This window comes from Phaseolus vulgaris, chromosome 3 (assembly GCF_051622355.1).
Source record: "Phaseolus vulgaris cultivar YP4 chromosome 3, ASM5162235v1, whole genome shotgun sequence".
NCBI classification, from domain to species: Eukaryota; Viridiplantae; Streptophyta; class Magnoliopsida; order Fabales; family Fabaceae; genus Phaseolus; species Phaseolus vulgaris.
In genome coordinates, this window is record NC_143500.1 from 45,497,771 (window position 1) to 45,520,465 (window position 22,695).

Genomic DNA, 22,695 nt, shown 5'->3' on the forward strand with positions numbered 1-22,695 from the left:
TTGAATAACAATATTTGGAACTTGCTTAGTCACAAAAATGATTGTTTTCATCCATAATTTATTCCCTAATATTTCTTATGTCATTGTGTTTATTATTAAACAAATGCTATTAAGATTCTTTTAAATTGGATTTTCAAATTATTTAATGGGTCGATGAACAACCATTCACATTTAATAAACCTAAACCCAAAAAAATTCAAATCGATCAACTCTAATCCTAATCATCTTGTTCCTTAAATTAAACAACCAACGATTAGAGTTCATCTTTTTATGACAATAATGATTATATATTCATGGTTTTTTCTATGTATTTTCTTGTCTCCTTATGTTTATTGTTGAACGTATTTGATATTAAAGTTGAATGTTTATGAAAAGTGAATAACTTTGTAAGTATAGGATGTTTACAATTTTTGTATGTTCGATTTAAATTACATATGTCTTATAATACGATACAATTATTTTTATCATTCTTTCAGTGAGATTATAGTGTTCTTATATGAAAAATACAATATAATTAAATATTAAATATCTAAATACTTAATTTAATTAAAAGTTTGTGCCATGATAAATTTTATACTCAATTATAAAATATTTAAATGTTTAATCAAGTTAATTGGTCCCATATTTTTTACTATTAGGTTTATATGATTTGTCACGCTAGTTGCAAATTGCATTGTCATCTATCCTATTATAATGAACCCAAACCTTTGAATGAGTTTTTGTAAGTTTTCTCTTGAATCCTTAACATGGTTCAAATGAAAGGAAGTTTTGATATCAATAGTGATTAAACTTCAAATTGTAAATAGTGAGCAATACCTTTATATAGGATGTTATTGATGGCATAAGAATTGAAACATTCATACTTCCCGTGTTAGTGATAAACTCAAAACAACTAATATTTTCCATTTGTGTGGATATTGAAACAATTACAAATTTCCAAAACATTTTAGCAATAATCACTTTGTTTCATATAGGAATAATTAATAATAATCAACAAAAAGAATAACTACAAATACAATTTGTCATCATCCACCCAATCAAATGCAAAGCACACATTAGAATAATGCAACAAACATTGTTGGTGCCCTTTCTACTCACGAGGAAGAACTTGTATTTCTATAAATTATAAGCAAGACAATGACATATACATACAGAAGGACGATAATGTTTTCATTTGAAAAATTTGATAAATTAAAATGCAAAAACATTCCACCTGAAATAAAGATTTAGGGATTAGGGGTCAAAAAGACGAGATTGTATTGGAGAAAATGTCATAGAGGTGAATAACACATGCAAAAGGCAAAGACAGATGGTGAAAGACAAAACAAAGGTTAGAATGCTAGAGTTAATGTGAAGAAGAAGATACATTACCACAATATTTAGGTTTATTTGTCTGTTAGGATTGTGATGTGGCAGAAATAATTGACAAAGATGAAAATGTTAGCTTTGATACGAGGAATGACACTCCATTATGAAAGTGTTTAGTTTGTTTGTTTGATGTTATGGTTGAAATGCAATAAAAGTGATATAAACTTATCATCTATATCCCATATAAGAGTGGATTAATTTGAATTGAATCATGTTTGATGAAATCATAAATTAAATTCAATCCAATTTATTAGATAGAGTTGAGTGATCAAGTAATCCAACCTATTAAATACAACTACTACTTTCCTTACATGAAAATTTACATGTAGTTTTCAAAAAAAAATTATGTATATCATTGCTTTTCAATTAATAATTAGGATATTTTTTCTTCAAACCGTGAGTAAATAAAATCTAATTATCAATTCACAATAAAATACATTATTATTATTATTATATTAAATTTTATTGTAAGAAAAGACCTAAATAAAATTCAAATTCTTAATAAATGACCTTTTTATTTTAAATGTTTAATAATATTTGTTATATATTTATCTAACAAATTAACTATTTTATTCAGGTTTTTTGAGTCAAACATATATAGTGTTAATATATATATATATATATATATATATATATATATATATATATATATTGTGTGTCATATGTATATTTTCTGGATATATACTATACTAAAAAGAAATAAACTGAAGGGCTTAAAAAGAAATTAAAAAATATTTGATGTTCAGAGAGCCAATATAATATGAATGCCATTAAATATGTTTTAGAAGTTTAAATAAAAATTTGATAATTTATTCATTAATTTGAAATTGAATACCAGAAATAAAGTTGAATCAAAATTATTTGACGGAGAGTGTAAATAAATTTTGGCGGGTGTAGGAGAAAGGAGAAGAGAGTTGGTAGTGTGCGAAGGAGGAATGTGAGATGGGAAACAGCGGAGAAAGGGTTGGCAAAGAAGAGGTTATCACAAAACTGAAGGACGATGGCGACTTTGACAGGCTTCGCTTGAAGATCGTTCGTAAGCTCAAGGATAACGTATGCTTCCTCCTGTTTCTTAATTCCTTTTCTTCTCAATTTAGGGTTTATATAAAATGATTTGAGAGAAGGAGACAAATTTCTCAATCACACTTTACATAGCTGCCCATTACTTTCCACATACTATTAAACCATTCAGATTGATAATAATTTGTAATTGTTAATAACATACGGTGGCGTCTCAATATATTAAGTTAATTGATGACAGGAAGAGTTACGACTAGATATTGCTTCAATTGTGAAGCAGTCAGTAGCACTCAATCGTGCTGGAGCAGAAAATATGAAATCTAGACAACTTTCTGATGCCATATATGAAGAAGTTGGGTGAGTTCCAATAGCTATTTTGTAGTTATAAATGGCTTTTTATTTTCTAGGCATGGTGTGTCTCTATGTGTACTTAATGTGGAAGTTTATTTTGATTTTTTTTTCTTGTTACCAGTGATAAAGTAATGGGTCAGATATCTGATAGTTTATGGCAAATAATTCGATCGGGTGATGGCATGAAAAACGAAATCAAGGAGACAGTGCAATCTGTATATGATAAACTGGCAAACCCGAAAGGGAAAGATGAGGTTTTGTTGTCCACATCTGATGTGATGCCAATTCAGAGACAAGGGGAAACAGCTTCAGCTACTGAGATTGGTGATACATTGCATGAAAATGAGCCCGATGAGCCACCAGGTTTCACTCTCGTGCATAATCATTTGAATAATAACAATCACGAGGACCAGGACAAAGGGAAGGTGCTGGTTCAGGTGCAAGGATTAACTGCAGAGAGGAAGGAAGATTCCCATCCATCACAGGATACACTTGGTGAAAATGATGTTGATTGCAATGCTCCCCCTGGATTTTCAATGGATGTGGACCAGAAACCGCCTGCTGAATGCAGTGATGAAGACCCTGATGTACCTCCTGGTTTTGGTTGATGAATTGGAAGGTGTTTCATGTTTTCTTGAATTCCACAGCCATTGTTGTTGTTCCATGTTACAGGTGTTAAATTTTATGTTTTTCATTATGATCGGCTAAAAACAAGAGACAATCTGGAGTCTTGACATCCCAATCAAATATTGGATGCATTATTCTTTCTGATAGGCTAAAGGTCAAACTACTACATGTAATTTTTTTAGGAACTGCTACCAAGTTTTTCTGACATGGATGCTGGACCTTCTCAATGAATTTTATCAAAGTCTATCGACCAAATTAAGTGCTCTTTAACCAATAGTTTTCAGTTTGTATATATTTTTCATCATTTTGTTGGAGATCCTTAAGGCATAGAAATAATGCGTTTCCTTATGGGTATCTATATATTTTTTACCAATTCCATGTTCCTCATTAATTGAGGCGTTCTAATTGCTAACTAGTATCAGTATCTTGAACTTTTTTATAAATCATTCTTTCTATTCGTCTGATCAGGGATTTTGCCAAGTACATATTTAGTTCTCAGTATAGTAGCAAATAGTACTGCTATTGCACTCAGTGTCACATTTTTCTGTGTAAAGATGCAAATAGTGGCTGCAGTGACAGTTTATTAGTGACCAAATCACAAAGGACGGTGCAGACATACCACCAACTGCTAGCCCTTTTCACAACTCAACCCCAATTTTGCTTGACCTAGCTCTTTTATGGCAAAACTCACCCCTTTGTAGCCTTACTTTTGCCTTGTGACATTTTCGTATCCTGTTGTCTTCTGGGTTTGATCAATCTGTGATTGAAATCTAATAGGAAACTGGACACAATGGAGAGGCCTCTTATTATACCCGTAGGCCCAACATCCAGGGTCAATCTTAGAGTAACACAGGCAGGAAATGGGGAAGGGAGAAGAGTTTATTGTGAACAGAGAAAGGATAACTGATTCTGTTATATAGGACGGGAAAGAATAATGTAGGGTCATGTAGAGAATGTCTTGGTAATTGGATTCTAGAGTAGTTACTCTGATTTGGGGAGGGCTGTGCCCTTTATCTTTTCTTGTACTGATTATCTTTTAATTCAGAAGTCCATAATACTAACTCAGATAATGATTTCAAATTCAAATGAAAAACTATGTCTAAGTAGTTTGTACCTAACATGAGAGTATAAACATCTTTATAATTGTTGATTTACAGAGACTGATCCATTAGTTCGTTAGTTTAGTATATGTGGCTACTTCCCAAGTTTCAGTTGAAAGAATAATCTGGCACCTATATTAACCATGGTTATTTAACACCATGCTCCCCTTGTTAGTTATTGATTCCTAGACAAACAAACAAAATTTTTCATTGTTTAGTTGTCTGATGAATTTTACCTAAAAAGAGATGTTACTTTTCTATTTCATTTTTGCACACTCGTGACTGAACTTGAAAGGAAGATTTGAAAATCTTTTGGAGATCCAGTTTTAAATATTACTATGCATAGATGGAACAAAACTAGAAAAGAAAAGACTGTAGTATGATTTAGATTTTCCACTTAATACAAGTTGTAGCTTATTGTTGGAACATTACACTGGTCCCATCGTAGTACTGTTTGGCCTGCTAACGTTGTTGTCTCATACAAAGTAGACCAAGATAGGGCTGCTTACAGTGTGTTCGGAAGACACCCATTTTAAAAACCCTTGAGCATATTCCACAGTTTCATTACCCGCATCTATACGGCTGAATGACACTGAATATGTCTCTTTCTGGTTTGCTTCTGAAAAGTAAAGTTTATTTGGTTTGACCTTCACATCGACCCCTTCTGGGGGCTTAACAGTGACCTCATAGGATGAGTTGGCCTCACCCACATTTGTCACAGTCCTTGTGAATATTTTTGGGGAACCTAGTGAAACAGAAAATGAGGGATAGTTGAGCTGTCCTTCAGGAATGCTTGGAGTCTGAGAGCACTTAACTGTTCTGTGTGCAATGATCCCAACCTCTGTATCGCTGTAGCCTAAACCGCACAGGTAAGGTATATAATCATCAGCCGTGATATCATAAACTAACCCAGGGTCATTTGCTCTTGATGGATTCACGTGGCCAGAACCTGTGGCAAAGACATCTGCTGTGTGAAGTGTTTCATCAACAATGAGTTTGTGTTCAAAGTTGAGTATTTCTGCAGAAGTCATTATTGCAGATTTTATGGCAGCTGGTGACCAGTGAGGGTGAGAGCTTTTGAGTAAAGCGGCTACGCCACTAAGATGTGGGCATGACATTGATGTGCCGGACATGATGTTGAAAGTGGATTTTGAATGAGTATTGTTGTTCAGGGGGAATGGCCAGGCAGCTAGGATGTCAACGCCTGGTCCTACGATATCTGGTTTCAAAATACCAGGACTGGGCAAGTTTGGACCTCTTGAAGAGAAGGATGAAACGGCAGGAGATAGGGAGTTTCCTATTATGGTTCCCTTGAATAAAATGGTTGCTATAGGTGTTGCAGTGGAATTTATATAGGCTTTAATCTGAAGTCCAGCATCATAGCTTACATGTGTTGCGGGTAGAACATGCACATCAGCTGAGAGACTGAAACCATTGCTTTCATCGTTCATGAGAATCATGGCTGTACCACCTGCTCTTTTAACTTCCTCTCCTTTGGCAATTCTTCCTATCCCCCCTCCTCTCTCACACAAAACAACCTTGCCTCTAAAATCAAAATCATTCAAGGATCCATTAGCACAAAATGCAGCTTCTTGTTTGCCATTCTTTCCAGCATATCTTAGGAATAGCGGTGTTGGAGAAAAGTCGGAAGGCTGGAAAACTGTTTCCCCATCAAATTCTTGCCCATTTCCTAGCTTGGCTGTTGCTACAAAGCTTCTGTCAATATTGCTTGCTCCGACTGTGAGGATCCAAGGCGCTCCATTAACTAAGGAGCCATGGACGGGACCAGAGTTCCCTGCTGCACAACTTACAAAGATTCCCTTCTGCATTGCTGCAAACGTGCCTATTGCAGTGCTATCATTGAAAAAAGGAGGTGGCTCACTTGGGCCAAGGGATATTGATATTACATCGACGCCATCCTCCACAGCTGCATCCAATGCGGCCAAAATATTACTCTCTGGGCAGTCTTCTCCAAAACATACTTTGTAAATGGCCAAGTGAGCATGAGGGGCAATCCCGGCTGCTGTGCCTTTGGCATTTCCTAGTACTTCTGCATAATCAACAAAAGCACCAGCAGCTGTGCTCGCTGTGTGAGTCCCATGTCCATCCTCGTCAATTGGTGTCCCTGCTTCTTTCGTTGGCTCCGCAGCAAGGTTGAAAGACCTTGCTCCAATTAGTTTGTTGTTACAAGCTGTCCCATTAAGCTCGCATCTCCCTTTCCATTTGGGTGGTGGTGGTGGCATTCCTGCATCACTGAATGAAGGATGATGAGGCGTGATTCCAGAATCCAACACCCCAACAATTACTCCCTTTCCAAAGTTTGATTCCTTCCACAATCCCATTTGTTGCTGCAACCCCAAAAATCGTGGGGTATGTGTAGTTTGACGGTGCAGCATCCTTTCGGGGTGAGCGGAGATAAAGCCATTCTTTTTTTCCACTGCTCTCAGCTCTTCTTCAGAGAGTCTTGCTGCAAAGCCACTGATCACGTTCCGGTATGAATAAATCATTCGTGGCTGATCCTCTGAGCTCATAGTAGTTGGTGGCATGAATGAATTATGCCAACTCTCTAAATCTTCTGATTGAGCAAGTGTCTTACCCTGTGGCCACTTCACATGGATAATATATGTTTTTGAACTGCTGGCGGTTGAAGGTTGTTCATTTGCTTGAGCAAAATGAATATGGAAGCTCAACACAAAAGTTAGAGCAATGAAAAAGAAGGAATCCATGTTCAGCAAACCTACAGAAGCTTTCTTCTGGAGGGAGAAGAATAAATGGCAATGATTCTTTGGTCTTTGGTTCCGTGTGATTTAAAAACACACACACAATATATATAAGGAAGCTTGTAACAAGGCCGGCCAATGTGTTTCTGACTTTGTAATAATTTAAACACCACTATATTACATCGGTAAAGAAAACTAAATATATTGGCATTGTAAATTCATATCTCTTTTGTAGCATGTAAAATTATTGTCTATCCATTTATAATTCAAATCCTTAAAAAAAAAATTGTTATATGCAATTATATTTTTGTATTATAGTCGATCCCTCATGTCCCACAATTGCGCCTCAGTCTCTGGTTGGATTATAGTGAGCTTGACCGGCATGGTTATACATGTTTCTGCAACGCTAACAAGTTAGAGTGTGAGTGGCTTAGCCCTACATTATGGTAAATAGTTTTTTTTTTCTATTTAAATAATTTTTAGTTACTCTTTTCTTCAAAACTCATTCTATGTGATCTAGTCGTCCATTATAATTGTCTGGTTCACTATCGTTTTAATTTTAATTTTCAGAAAAAATGGACAACTGATGTGAAAATTCAACATATATTTCTCTAAACGAATAGTTAATTAATTATTATGTGAATTTCACGTCTCACTAAGTAAAACGGCCTTACTCTCTAACAAAAATCTCATTCATAACAACTAGAATGTGACAGTTTGTTTGAAATGCTTCTCAAATTTAAAATTATTTTGTATATATAAATTTGTTGGTGAAATGATTCTTTAGAAGCAACCAAGAAAGAAAGACAAGGAAAAACTCCTCGTTGCTTACAGAGGCTGTTGTGTCTCTTGGGGTGCTGGTTACTAGAGTAACCACCAATGAACATACAAATGAAACATTCAACACCCAAGTTCCAAAACAAGAACATTAATATTTGATTTGATTCTTTTTATATCTATACATAGAACGTTAAATCTCTAGAACGGCAAGATTATAATTTTCAAAACTCTAACAACTCTTCGTAGAAATAAAATATTTAAATGAATTTGAGAGTTTATTCAAAGGTTCATATTATACTCATTGAGTGAAGTTTTTAACAGTAAATATGTTCACAAGTGTTATGTAACACTTTTAATATGTGCGTGTGTTAAAGAAATAATTTGAAAAAAAATTAGATATAAATTACTATATAAATGAAAATAAACTAAATAATAAAAACATGAATAAATCAAAGAATAAAAACGATCAATATGTTACTAAAATAAATAAAATAATAGAAACGTAAAATAAAGATGACTAATATATTATTAGAAATAAACCAAGTTACAAGAATAATAAAAATAAAAGTACTAATATATTATATAAATTAAATTAAATAATAAAAATATAAAATAAAAATTTCCAGTGTTATTTTAAAAGAATTAAATAATAGAAACATAAAATGAGAAGAATCATTATATTAATAAATAAATTAAATAATAAAAATATAAATAAAATGAATGAATAATAGTATATAATTCAAAATTAATAAAAAAAACACATAAATTTATTAAAATTAATTATCTTAGTTTAATAATGAACCATAGAAGATATAACTTTGGGAGTTAGTAATCTATTTTGACCTATTTATAGCAATTGGGGGTGATGGAATGTATAAGAAAAGATAGACACTTTAGGAAGATTAAAGCATCCATGATAGAAAAGAGACTGTTTTGAGCAAGAAGTGTATACTATATATAATAAAGAAATATATAAAGAATAAATTTAGAATGTATCATTATTTTTTTTATTATCATTCATGGAATGTATCATTACCTTTTTTTATTATCATTCATGGGAGAAGTGTCACGCACTTCTCTTCCTTTTTCTTGGAAGAGGAATATGCAATTCATGCACATATAGGTCTAAGCAGTTGTGTTATCTATATAGATTCTAATTACATGCATTTTCTTCTTTTGTTTTTTCGTTACATTTAATATTATTATAAGTTGTCAAAACAGGATGTACATTGCATCATATGCTACATTTGCACTGTTGTAAAGAACAATAATTTTTGGAACCTTACACTTAAGTTTTTATCGAAGTTAAGACACATAAAAAGCCACACCCTTCAAAAGAAAGGCAACCGGTGCACTTGTATTCATTTCTCTAGTGTCATTTATTCCTTGTTCATATTGGGGAAGAGATTCGTGGAGAGAGAAAATAATGAATTTGTGAGAATTTAATAGGATGTGTAAAAATGTATGAAGTAGTTGTGATGTTAGAATGAATTTTTGAGGATAATTTATTAAAATTTGTGAATAATGTGATAGTTAAGAAAAAATTTAGAAATGATTTTAAAGGTAAAAAAGATAAGTTTATAAATTTACCTTTGTTATTAAAAAATATTTAAATAATAAATTATAATTTTTTAATATTTGAGTTAATTAATTTTTTATAATATATAATATCCATAATTATCAGTAATTTTTAATGAAAAACTAAAAAAATATAAAATAATTTTGTATTAAATTGAAATAATACTATTAAACATATTAAAATTTATGAAAATTATATTATTATTATTGTATAACTATATATATTTTATTGATATTATAATTTTATTTTATTATATTCATTATTTATAATTATATGTTATTATTAATAATAAAATTAAATATTTTTCTTACATAAATTTATGTAATATTTAATATATTAATTTTGTATATTGTATATGGTATATATATAATTGTATTAATAATTATAATAGTAATAAAAAAATTAATATTACTAATAGTGTGAATAATTAATATATTTTAAAATACTATTATCATATACTTGTAATCAGTGTAAATTAATAAGGGTTAATGGATATAAAAGTAAAATACTATTATCATGTGAAAATTTGTGTATTTGTATGAAGAAACAAAATGCTTCATACCCACTCCCCATCCATAGAATCACATTCAAAACACTTAAAACAAACCAACTTTTCACCCGTCTATCCTTGCTCCAAGCTCACCAGCAGCATAAGCAAATAATGCATTAGTGTTTTCTTGTATTGTTGGATAAAGTAACAACACCTATAAAAAGGAAGAAAGTAAAGTGTGTTTCTCAAGTTAAAAGAAACATGTTAACCTATCAGTAAAAATGCTCAAGTGCCTTAATTAGGAAAGGAAAACTTAGTCAACAAATCTTCACAAACCAAATTAATTCATGATACATAGAAAGACTCAGTAGAAGAATATCGTAGAAGAATAACCATAGGATGAATGTCTAATTACATATTAAGATGAACATATAGTTTTTAACATTTATAATCACAAACTCAGCCAAAAATAGGAGAAAATGCAGAAGAAGATATATGGTGAAAAGGAAATCACAATTTATGTGATTAATAAATCAAGAAAAAATTGTCACTTTGAATTAACAATTAAATAAACAAGAGTTCAGGATCTTCACAACAATTTAAAAATAATTTTTATAAAAAAAAATTGTATGCATAAATAAACAAAAAAAAACTAATTACAAAAATCAAAATATCTACTTGTATAACCTAAAACTACTTGGTCCAACCAACCATTTAGACTTATCCAATTAAACTAACTAAGTAGATCCAACAAATTATCTAATATTTATAATAACAATAAATTTCCAGAGAGAATTTTCAATTATAATTACAAGAATATAAAAACAAAACAAAATAAATTCTGCAAAATTACACAAATAACATGACACACGCAGCAGGGAAATTGGGGGACTTTGGTGTGTTTTCAAAAAGCTGGTGGCTATGCTATGTAAGTGTAAGGGCTCTTTTGTAAACTTGAATGGAATGAGCAAGACTGCAGTGTGTTCAATCTCAAACACTAAAATGTGTGCATGGTATGAGGAATGGATTCTGACTTTTGAATTTTGATTGTTAATCATAGCTTAAATTAATGGTGAATGCGTGTTTGACTTTTTCCTTTTTGATTTTTAATTGTGGATACATTTTTAAATTTGGCCATTATTTTTCAAGGCATTTATATAAGTCATGAATCTTGTATCTGTATAATCTTTAATATAGTGGCCATTTTAATATAAGTCATGAGTTTTGGGGCTGACTGGTCTGTGCTTGTAAAAAATAACCGGATTGAATATTGGAGAGTCCTCTTCCAAGATCCAGATCATCTTAGAGTTACACAGTTGGGAAATGGAGAAGTGGAGGAGATTTTGTTTGGTGAAATGATTCTTTAGAAGCACTTTTCCAAACCTAGAAGACAAACACAACATAATTTCTTATTTGTGCCTCTTGGTTAATGTGTTTCTGTAGGTTACTAGTAGAATAATGATCACTTATGACATATACAAACTAAACAATCAACAACTCTCAAATCACACAAAAAATTTATATTTTTTAAATGGGGTGTAGTGAACGCGTCTGAAATGTTTGCTTTGGTGTAGGTAAAGGTTTGGTCGCGTCGTTTGCTTCAGACGCGTCTGAAGTGGTGGACGCGTCTGAAGGTTTTTGGTAAAAATTCTCTCTGCTTCGTTTTCCTGTTCTAATTGATATTGAAAACCTTTGGTATGTATCAGGATGGTTTCTTAATGTTTTTTTAGATTTTTAATACGGGTAGGGTTTTGTTAGTTAGTTTGGTGGTATTTATTAGAAGTTGATTTTTGTATATTTTGCATAAGGTTGAATCATCCTTAAAATGATTCTTATTTATTTGTTTTTTATTGTTGATAAAAAAAAATTATGGATTATTTATGAAAATATTTTTTTTTCCTTTTTTTTATAACGATAATATATGAATATTAAACTCTTGCATAAAACAGTTGAAATGAGAAAACATTTCAGCCCTGGATAGGCCTCAAATTCAAGAATGTTCAACCTTTGTGTGATGGTATCGTTCTTTTAGTTGTTCTTCTACCATTTCTGGATAATAGATACACTTTTCTCTATATCTATTCTGTAAGTATCCTGTTATGTTCTATAACTGTGTTGCCTTGTCTTGCTAGAGCACTTCAAACTTAAAATTGCTAATTAAAAACATTAAATGGTAAAATTGGTTTTTGATAGAATTTGTTTCGTTTCAAATAAGTCTGGATTTCAACACTTTTTTAAAATAAAAATGTAGTTTTTAATTTTTTTTTTCTTTATAAATTGTAGTTATAAAACTGGTTGAATTACCTCAATACCAAATTTTGGATGAGTGTGAGGTCAATTTTACCTGTGTGATTTGTTCTTAGTCCTTGGGCATATATCTCTTCAATATTTTACACTTCTTCTATTCTGTAAGTACTATTAGAGTTAATAGTTTAAACCAGATTAGCCATTTGAATGAGTATAATAGAATTGGCAATAAATTCAAATATGGACATCATTTATATTGAGAGTCTTCATGAAAGTGGATCCACATGTATGTTGTGTTTGTATCCGGGTGAATCCCGGATTGAAAAGGAAATAAATATGATGTTTGTATCTGGGAGTTAGCGGAGATTAGGGGGAGAAGAAAAACGAAGAAAGGGAAAAAGGCTTCCCTGATGAGATGAGAAGATTTGGAGAGAAAGCTTTCCATTTTACCATATTACCCATCCGTTCACCTAACCTATGTGCCATAGCTGCCTATGCCCGTGCCATGCAGCTCCAATATTCCCTCCACGAGATTCTCACGCATGAGATTCCCTGCATAAACACAGCACAAACAGGGATTCATACATTGTTTGGTGGATAAATTCAAGTGTGTGGGTGATGAATAAATGAGAGGGATGATAAATATGGAAGAGAAGTAGAGGTAAGTTCTTTGTTTTGAGTTGAGGGAGTACTTAGCAGCGGTCGGAGGTGCTCGTCGGAGGTGCATGGTGGATATGCGCGGTTGTTGGTGGTCGTTGGACGGTTTCGCTGCTGGTGGTGGGTGGTGGTTCCGCTGGTGGTGCTCGGTGGACGGATGATTCACAAATAATCAATCAAATTAATTTTGTATCAATTTTTAAATGTAAGGGCAAATGTGTAAAGTTACAATTTTATCAATTAAAAAAAATACAATTTCAATCACACTCATCCCATCACTCACAAACTTTTATAAACTTTCCCTACACTTTCCACTCTATTTACCTTAATCCAAACATCCTAACTTTCTTTACACTTTCTCTTCAAATCATCTTAAATTCACTCTCTCATTTCCACTCCCTAATCCAAACAAAGCCGTAATGATTAAACTTTTATATATATATATATATATATAATATTGACGATTAAGTTAAAAAGAAAATTTACTAGCCAAAAGCATAATTATACTTTTTTTTTTTTGGTAAAAATAAACTAAAATAATATTTCTAACACCCTAATAGATATTCTAGCAAATAGAATGTTAAGTTACTCACTTGGAATCTATGGATCAACAAACTTTAACTTTTAATCTCCACCCTTAATCAAGTTTACAAGTTTAAAGCACAAATAAAATATACTAATTATTTTAGACAGACCAATAGACGACCTTAACTAAGAGCATTCAAGGTTATCAAGAAGAACAAATGTATTCTTAACCTAAATTGTGATCCACTTTAACTGTGAGGTTTCACTTAGTATATATGGAGTCAATCTTAACTCAATGCATGTCGTTATGATTCTCTTTTATTGCTTGGTTAATACTAATTAATTCAAATCACCTGTTCCACGTTATTTCCTTTATATTATTCATCTAGATCGGATTCCTACCTTAATGACAATGGGTCGGCCCAGACCCATAACATAACTCAACATGCCCCCAGCCTTATGCGCAAGCAAATAAGGCTACTATATAAGATCTCTTTATCACTGCTGGCTTACAACCGTGATCATCAGGTCAGAGTATGCCCCTAATACTTTAGATCGATGTCCAGCCTTTAATAACAATGGATCTATTGTCGGTCCAGACCATGACCCAACACTAATAATATATTTTTTTAGAAAATAAAAAGGTAAAATTACTCATTTAATTTTTATATTTAAACAACTTTTGTCTTTTAATCTCTACACTTAAAAGTTATATCTTTTAAACATATTATATATACATATATAATGTTTTAATCCTGACGACTTTGGTAAGAATAAAAAAGATACAAATTTGTGTACGTAAGAATTGTAAAGGATTAAAATAATATCTGTAAGGAGTAAAAATAAATAAATTTTAAATATATAGACTAAAAAATAAAGTTTATAATCAATAAGGACAAAATTATTATTTGTCTTTTTGGTAGATAATGACATTTAATATGTGCAAATTTACATCTTGGACCATGTTTATACTGTCTCCACACTTGCAAAATTTTAGTTTACCTCTGAAAGGTAGGTTATCTTAACTAATTGGTCAGACTAAACCTGAATACAACACTTAATTAAGATTAGAAAGAAAAGGTTTGGATTAAAAGTTATAGACAAAACAGACATTTATTTTATTTTGTATGTGTACTTATTTTTATGTTATCTCATTCAAACTGTACCAAACTACTTTCTTATTGAAAGAGAACTTAAGCCTAAAATATAAAATTTAGGCTTGAGTTTTCTTTTGGCAAACACTTAAAGAAAGGTTAATATAATATTTTAGCAAATTTTGAATACAAAGAGTTCATAGATTGATTAACATTATGTGTACTCTTGCATAAATACATTAAACTTTAACAAAACCTTATCCCACTTCATAAAATTATTCCTCCCAAGAACCACAATGAATTTATTTTAGTTTTAAGACTAAAAAAGTTAAAAGATTTACAGAGACTCATAAAGAAAAAAACTTAGTTCGATAGACCTCTCCCTTAAATGGTGTGCTTTGGGGAATTAATCCTCTGATAAAATAAAATATTTTTTAAAAACTTTTTTGTAAGTGAGAAATGTTTTAAAATTTTTTAATTAAAAATGAAAAGAATAAATTTTAAATGAGAGGAGAAAATTATTAAATTATGTAAGGTTAAATTATTAATATTTACTAAATCAAATCATTTTCATGGAATTATTATTTGTCTTCCTATTATCATATTTCTCATAAGTTTATTAACCGTAAATTAGTACAATTTTTTCTTTTCATCCAATACTTGTTATTATATTTTTTTGTAGTTTTATATTAAAGAATAAATTATAACTAAAAATAAACAAATATGTGTATAGCTTAGTAACATTTTGGGTTTGTAGTAATTAATTTATGCCATGAATACTTAAAACTCTAATTTAATTACCACGCTAACAATTGTGCATTTTTAAATTTGATTTACAAAATAACTATAAAATTGTAAGAAAGGCAAAAAAAACTAATAAAAAATACTGTTTATTACATTCATTAAGTTTATATTGAAATAAAGTTTCAATTATTAATATGAACAATGTAAGTTTCTATAGATATGATATTATTATTATTTCAAAATCCATCCAATTGAATATTCCCAATGTTGGGAAGAGTGTGTAAACGATGGGCGTTAAGAACTATAGTAGCCCCTTGTAAGTGTTACTAATTAGAGGCAACACATATCCAATGGAAGCTACTAGAAGCCCAATCCGTCAAGAAAAGTCTAGACCCGTCATGTGAGTAACTCAGTCGCCTCGGTTAACATAAAAGCCGAAGAAAACACTGCGCCGTGCTCTCACACCCAAAGAAAATGGATGCATCAAAACTCAATCAATTGAAGCATTTCGTCGAACAGTGCAAGTCCAACCCTTCCCTTCTCGCCGATCCTTCACTTTCTTTCTTCCGCGACTACCTTGAAAGGTGAATAAATTCAATTCAATCATCATTCCTATTAGCGTCTTCCAAACCGCACTTTTATTAACTTACTAACTTTGTGTTCTTTTGCTTATTTCTTCTAGTCTCGGCGCCAAGCTTCCCCAATCTGCATACCCTGAATCGGTACCCTAGCGTTCTATTAATACTTGCCGCTATTTTAATTTTCGCCTGTTGTGTGTGAATCTTTACGTGATATGTGATGCTTTGTGTTCTGTACGGAAGAGGGACGTGGAGAGCGATGACGACGTAGAGGATGTTGCGGAGGAACAAGAAAAGGTAGAAGAAGTAGAGGAAGATGAAATAATTGAATCCGATGTTGAACTCGAGGGTGAAACATGCGAGCCTGATGATGATCCTCCCCAGAAGGTTTATTTATTTTACTTTTTTAATACACATAATTAATTTTAATTGATTTAGGTTGCATTTGGGCTTTTTGTCAAGGCAAATGTGTGTTACCTTTCAGATGGGAGACCCCTCTGTCGAGGTCACTGAAGAGAGTCGCGACGCATCGCAGATGGCAAAAGTTAAAGCCATGGAAGCTATTTCTGAAGGTATCCTTCATCGTACAGTGTATAATGCTGATGCATTAATGTGATTAATTTATTTGTTTTTGCATAGTGATTGTTGGATGGTGGATGGATCCTCAAACAATGCACAAGAAATAGAATTACAAACACAATAAAGAAGACAACTGGTTGTATGTATCTGTGTTAGCGATTCTTTGAAGGGACAGAAAATAATTTTATACCGTGTCGTATTTAACAATTTTTGAATGGCTTGGGTTCTAAACTCCTGTTGATGGTGAGGTAGGCAGGAAGGAACCCTGTCCGATTCACGGATGAAAACTTAGTTTTAACTGTATATATGGTACATTGAAGATTGTATAATTGTCTGGTTCGTAGGATGTAACTGACAACATTTTGTATTTTGTCTGGACCATCTCTGAAGCTAGATGCATCTTTAGTTATTCCTCATTTTTTAAATTAACGCTACAATATGGAGTTTCATGCTTTACATTGTCATTTTAAGTTTCTGCGACCTTTTACCAGCTAGTAATTACTACATCTTTTCAAAGTGTTTAGGTAATTCAATAACATGTTATATGAACACATAACTACACAATGATCATGTATTGTGCACTGTCACATTCTGCTATTAGTCTTCCCATCAAAGAGCAGCATTTCAAATTCCGTAGCATCACTTGTGGTGTGGGGAAGCACTCTTCCCTACCTTAGAATGTGGCACCCTGGATAACATAACATATGGTCATTGTGTCAATGGATGATATTACCCTCCATTCCTTCTGCACATTTTACCATCTTCCCTCAATCAAACGTGACTCTGATGACACTTAGGTACTGATGTACGAGGATCCACAACAAGCATGCAACGAGGAGGAAATGAAAACACAACAACAATGATAATAACTCGCCTCTGTTCATGATTTTTTAATGGATAAAAAGATTTCATTAACAAAATATTCTACATCTTTTGAACAGCTTAAGTTACAAATTCTCCAACTAATCTCACTGGCAAATACTCCAATTTTTTCTCAACATCTACAAAGTTTTTAGGCTATTCTCTCTGGTGATATTATTTTAAACTGCAACAGTAATCGGAGATTATTTGACCATGTAATGCAGGTAAGTTGGAGGAGGCAGTTGAGAACTTAACGGAAGCAATTTTACTCAATCCTACCTCTGCCATAATGTATGCAACCAGAGGTATACCTTGATATAGTTGTCTACTTTTACATTCTCTAGTTATTTTGTTTTTATCATCAAGATAAGGATTCATTCTTAATGGTTTATAAATTATTTACAGCCACGGTTTACATCAAAATGAAGAAACCCAATGCTGCAATCCGTGATGCAAATGCTGCTTTGGAGGTTATATTCTCCCCCTATGTCGCTTAGGCTGACAAACTTACATTCTTGCTTGTATTAAAATAGACCTGTGAATAAAGTGTACATGTTTAATGTTTTTGTTGCATTATTCTGTGGAAGGACAATGCACTAAATTAAACTTGTCTCAAATGTGAGCAAGACAATATCCACTCTAAGATACATAATGGGTTAAGATCTTTATTCTTTTCAATCAAATTGCTCAATTGATTTACCCATTCAGCGTGACCTTTTCCCCATATGAAATTCATGATTTTGGGAATATACAGGATCTAAGCGTTTTTTTTTTTATCAGGGCCTTATCTAGTTTGGGGGGCTCTGAAAACTAAATATCTCTCGTATGTTACAAATTAAGTATGACCCTTCTAAAATTGCACCATATAGCACTCCTGGCTGTTTTTTTCTGCTCCTGCTTTTGCATATGCTATGACAACTGGATTGAAGTATTATGGGTTTCAATAACATATCCCTGTTCTTCTATGGACCATATTCTTATATTTCCCTCTGGCAGTACTTCTACTACTAGTGTGTATCTGACCTGTACGCAAGGGTTTTTATTTTATATTGTTATTTTCAGATTAATCCTGATTCTGCTAAAGGATACAAGTCACGTGGCATCGCACGATCAATGCTTGGTCAATGGGAAGAAGCTGCAAAGGATCTTCATGTGGCTTCAAAGTTGGACTACGATGAGGAAATAAATGCTGTACTTAAAAAGGTTTGCTATCTTGTCCCTTCTTATCCTTTGATAAGAGTACAGTAGTTTCTCCTCTAGTGTACTACCAGTGCTATCTGTTGTTTATTTATAGTATGGGATGATATCCTTGTAAAATTGATGAGTTTCTTGAAATATATTGAATACTTTCGTATCCTTGAAATTTATTGTATCATCGAAAACATTTGTGTGCCTAGGTGGAGCCAAATGCTCACAAGATTGAGGAACATCGTCGTAAATATGAAAGGCTGCACAAAGAAAGAGAGGAAAAAAGAAAGGAGCGTGAGAGGCAGCGCCGTCGTGCTGAAGCTCAGGTTTCCAATTTTGATTTACATATGCCAAAAACAGAACATACAATAGCATCCATGTAATTTAGTTGTTGCTAATTTGCTGTGTATTTTTCTAGGCTGAATATGAGAAGGCTAAGAAGCAAGAGCAATCATCTTCCAGTAGAAATCCTGGAGGCATGCCTGGAGGGTTTCCTGGGGGCATGCCAGGAGGCTTCCCAGGTGCTGGGGGCATGCCAGGAGGATTCCCAGGTGCTGGGGGCATGCCAGGAGGCTTCCCAGGTGCTGGGGGCATGCCAGGAGGATTCCCAGGTGCTGGGGGCATGCCAGGAGGATTCCCAGGTGCAGGGGGCATGCCAGGAGGCTTCCCAGGTGCAGGGGGCATGCCTGGAGGGGTACCAGGAAATGTTGATTTTAGCAAGATCTTGAATGTAAGTAAATCTGGACTTTGGATCTTTGTGTACCTTTAAGGTGCTCTAAGAAAATATTCTCTCCCTAATCAACATTTGCTTACGTGCTTATTCTTGCCTTGATGTTGAATGTTCCTTGACACATCTCTCAGGACCCTGATCTGATGACGGCATTTAGTGATCCAGAGGTTATGGCTGCTCTTCAAGATGGTAATTATCAGTTCCAATGTTGGGTTCCATCCTCTTTCTGTCTACCATCCTCTTTCTGTCTAGTTAATTTGTACTTTTCAATGTCACGTGCTTCTCTTTGCATGGTTAGTTTTTGGATTTAAATTCTCAATAATTACTTTTGAATATTATTTGGTTGGGAATTGCCGAGTATTCTTAGTTGATAGGACTGAGAAATATACAGTTCCCTGCTCTCACCCTCTTTTTCACGCATTCGGTATTTCCTATCCTGTTTGGGCACTAAGACTAAATGAAATTGCTTGACTTGGCTATGGGTTGTTGGGATGAGGCAGTGAATGTGAAAACAATGAACTCTTTCTATCCTTTACATTTGAATTCATAAGAAACTTCCCTCTGTTAGTCAGTATTTTTCATATCCATATAAGTTTAACCAGCTCAGGAAATGTCAAGTTCAACAGGAAGTTGGATGATGACCCTGTTATGCTAACTATGTTTAAACGTACCTATTTTTTTTTACTTATTGCGTTCATATTTTAGAGTTTATTGAGAAAACATTTGATTTGCTGATTATTGACTGTAATTTCTCTTTTTTTTTTAATTTTTGGGCTGGGTGCAGTTATGAAGAACCCTGCTAATTTGGCCAAGCATCAAGCAAATCCAAAGGTGGCTCCTGTAATTGCGAAAATGATGAGCAAATTTGGAGGTCCCAAGTGAACACTTTTAGATGTTTATTTGAGATCTCAATATTCCAGGCCTCAGCCATCGGGGAAGTTGAAGTTTATTGATATTGCATTTTTCATTTTAGTTAAATTATCAAACTTTTTACAGTTTGTACGGCCTGTTTCGTAGGTGCTTAGCTCTTGTTGGTAGCCATGTTTACTTGTCAGCAATGTAATATTTATTTTCCTGAGTGAATTTGATTGTTTAAAGTTGATATTTTTGCATTTCAGGAAAAATAAAATAGTTTCTTTGCTTCGTCAAGTGTTTACTGGTTGTCTGGTTTATGCCAGGCAGTGGTTCGAACGTACTTCATTAGTAGCTTCATAAAAAGAATCATGTAGAGATAGATAATGTAATGCCATAAGTGGACAGTTGCTACTCTGAAAATCATAAAGATACTACAGATAACCAAATTAAATTGTAAGGGCGAGACATCCACTCTTTGTAGAGGTATCAAGTTCTTAATGCTCAAGTTCAAGCAGTTGTGTCTAAACTGCTATGGATTATGCAATCGCTCAAATAACAAAAGTAATTTTTTTTATACATGATGAATGTAGTCTCTTGATATTATCAATTCAATGCAATCAATCTGATGTCTTAGTGAAAAACTCTTTTCAATTCTACGGAATGACATTTACCACTTACATTAACCCAGTCTGTCAAATCACTGGGTCATCAATATATGTACTTTGTTGCCGCCGTCTATCCAAATTTTCATTTGAAAACCCTCTTAGAGGAGACAAGTCTTTTTTTATTAACTTTTTAAGTTATTTTAATTTTAAAATTTGAAATTAAAGATTTGGATGCAAAGTAAAAATTGTATGGAGAGAAAGCGTGGAGAATGGAGAAATAAAACGAAAGAGAGAATAGAGGTCATTGTTTTCCTTTTTAAGTTGTCAGTCATCTTTTAAAAAAAAGTGGCTTCGTTTTCTTTTTCTTTTTTAGCCTTTTGCAAATAGTTTCCTAAAAAAATGTTAGTTCAGACACTATTTAAAGAGGTATTATTTTCTTTTCAATTCTTTTTTCCTTCCTTCTTTATTTATTTATAATTACAAATGATCCATTCTTTTTTAATTCGCCTTTTGTTTTGAAATATTTTATAATTCTTGTCAAAATTTAAAGATTTGCATATTTGTTTATCAGTAAAAATGGAATACATATCTAAGGATTTTACAACAGATCACATTTTCTATTAATTTTTTTTTATATAAGACTGATTCAAATAATTTTTAACGTCTCTTCCATTACCGATGTTTTTCTTTTATCTAATAAACAAATTTTCAAATTGTATTACATTCATATTCCTATAAATTAATATGAAATATTTTAATATTTTATTTCAAATTAAAAATATGTTTGTCACATATAAAAATATATTTTAATAATTTTTTTATTACAAAAATTGAGGATATAAAAAATTTAAACTAAAGAAAAAATCAATTTTATATTAAAATATTAAAATAAAAATATATTTAATTCTTATAAATATTAAAAAATATAAATAAATTAAAAATAAGATGATAATTTTATGATTAAAAAGTTAAAAACATCGAGTACAACTTAGTTTAATATGAAAGTACCGTATTTTGTTGACATGATTTTATTTATAAAGTAAATAAAAAATACAAATATTGATTACTGTCGATTAATTAATCGAAGTCTTGTGATCAAAGACGATTAAGATCACACGACTTATTCGTAATGGAGTTGGATCATGCTGACTCAACTAAATTTTTCAAAATTTGTCCATTTCGATAATTTTTTTTAAAAAAATTACACCAATTTGGTTAAAATATTGAGTTATCAAGATAGTTTTTTTTTCTCTATTTATTATTTTATCTCTTTTATTCGTTATCATTTTTTTTTATTTCTTATTTTTATTATTATTTACAAGTCAAAATATTAAATTTTGTTAAATATACTATTTAAAAGAATAAATTATAATATCTGCAATAATTATAATAATAAAATTAATCTTAAAAATATTATTATTCTTAGAATAAAAAAATATAATTATTAATAATATTTCTTATTTTTCTAATAATAATAATGATAAGAACAGTAATTATAATTGTAAAATTTATTATGATAATATATTACTATTAATATCACAATTATTATATTAGTATTATAAAAAAAATATTTTTATATTAATATGTTAATTATAATGATTATACTCGGCAATTAAGAATAGTTAATAATTTTTGTCATAATATATTAATTATATTAATTATAATAATTATAATAATAAAATTATATAATAATAAAATTATTATTATTACTGATTATTATTTAATAATAAAAATTATTATTATTATAATAGAAATAATAAATATTTTTACTAATAATAATTTTGTTTTTATAAAAAATAGTAATATAATTAATATTGATTTTAATATTATAATTATAAGTAATTTATTATTGTTAATATATACTTAGTTTTTAAAATAAAGTATTTAAATTTTGTTAATATTTTGACTTGTAACACAACACACTAAGAAATAAATAAAAAGACAAAAAAAATAAAAAGGAAAAGGAAAAGGAAAAAAAAAATATTTTAACAAATATC

General features: G+C 31.5%; 3 protein-coding genes across 3 annotated transcripts; 2 read left to right on the forward strand and 1 right to left on the reverse strand.

Annotated features, from left to right (window-relative positions):
- The first annotated feature begins 2,204 nt into the window (after positions 1-2,204).
- Positions 2,205-3,621, forward strand: LOC137807999 (uncharacterized). Its single transcript, XM_068608889.2, has 3 exons — positions 2,205-2,421; positions 2,630-2,745; positions 2,861-3,621. The coding sequence occupies exons 1-3, from the start codon at positions 2,311-2,313 to the stop codon at positions 3,345-3,347; spliced, it is 714 nt and encodes a 237-aa protein (XP_068464990.1). The 5' UTR covers positions 2,205-2,310; the 3' UTR covers positions 3,348-3,621.
- A 1,203-nt stretch (positions 3,622-4,824) lies between these two features.
- Positions 4,825-7,448, reverse strand: LOC137807998 (subtilisin-like protease 4). The gene has a single exon (XM_068608888.1). It carries the CDS (start codon positions 7,190-7,192, stop codon positions 4,943-4,945), a length of 2,250 nt encoding a protein of 749 aa, XP_068464989.1. The 5' UTR covers positions 7,193-7,448; the 3' UTR covers positions 4,825-4,942.
- Positions 7,449-15,547: 8,099 nt separating this feature from the next.
- On the forward strand, positions 15,548-20,387 carry HIP1 (HSP70-interacting protein 1). The gene is made up of 11 exons (XM_068608890.2): positions 15,548-15,886; positions 15,985-16,024; positions 16,124-16,267; positions 16,365-16,452; positions 17,545-17,625; positions 17,726-17,790; positions 18,383-18,523; positions 18,718-18,834; positions 18,927-19,238; positions 19,370-19,427; positions 20,023-20,387. Exons 1-11 carry the CDS (start codon positions 15,777-15,779, stop codon positions 20,118-20,120), a joined length of 1,254 nt encoding a protein of 417 aa, XP_068464991.1. The 5' UTR covers positions 15,548-15,776; the 3' UTR covers positions 20,121-20,387.
- The last annotated feature ends 2,308 nt before the right edge of the window (positions 20,388-22,695 follow it).

What these genes read in the sequence shown, in the direction of transcription:
- LOC137807999 (XM_068608889.2), top strand. Translation starts at nt 2,311, where the DNA reads ATGGGAAACAGCGGAGAAAGGGTTGGCAAAGAAGAGGTTATCACAAAA. An exon ending in TTCGTAAGCTCAAGGATAAC is followed by an intron (nt 2,422 to 2,629) that starts GTATGCTTCCTC and finishes AATTGATGACAG; the next exon opens with GAAGAGTTACGACTAGATAT. An exon ending in GCCATATATGAAGAAGTTGG is followed by an intron (nt 2,746 to 2,860) that starts GTGAGTTCCAAT and finishes TCTTGTTACCAG; the next exon opens with TGATAAAGTAATGGGTCAGA.
- LOC137807998 (XM_068608888.1), bottom strand. Translation starts at nt 7,192, where the DNA reads ATGGATTCCTTCTTTTTCATTGCTCTAACTTTTGTGTTGAGCTTCCAT.
- HIP1 (XM_068608890.2), top strand. Translation starts at nt 15,777, where the DNA reads ATGGATGCATCAAAACTCAATCAATTGAAGCATTTCGTCGAACAGTGC. An exon ending in ATGATGATCCTCCCCAGAAG is followed by an intron (nt 16,268 to 16,364) that starts GTTTATTTATTT and finishes GTTACCTTTCAG; the next exon opens with ATGGGAGACCCCTCTGTCGA. An exon ending in TATGGCTGCTCTTCAAGATG is followed by an intron (nt 19,428 to 20,022) that starts GTAATTATCAGT and finishes GGCTGGGTGCAG; the next exon opens with TTATGAAGAACCCTGCTAAT.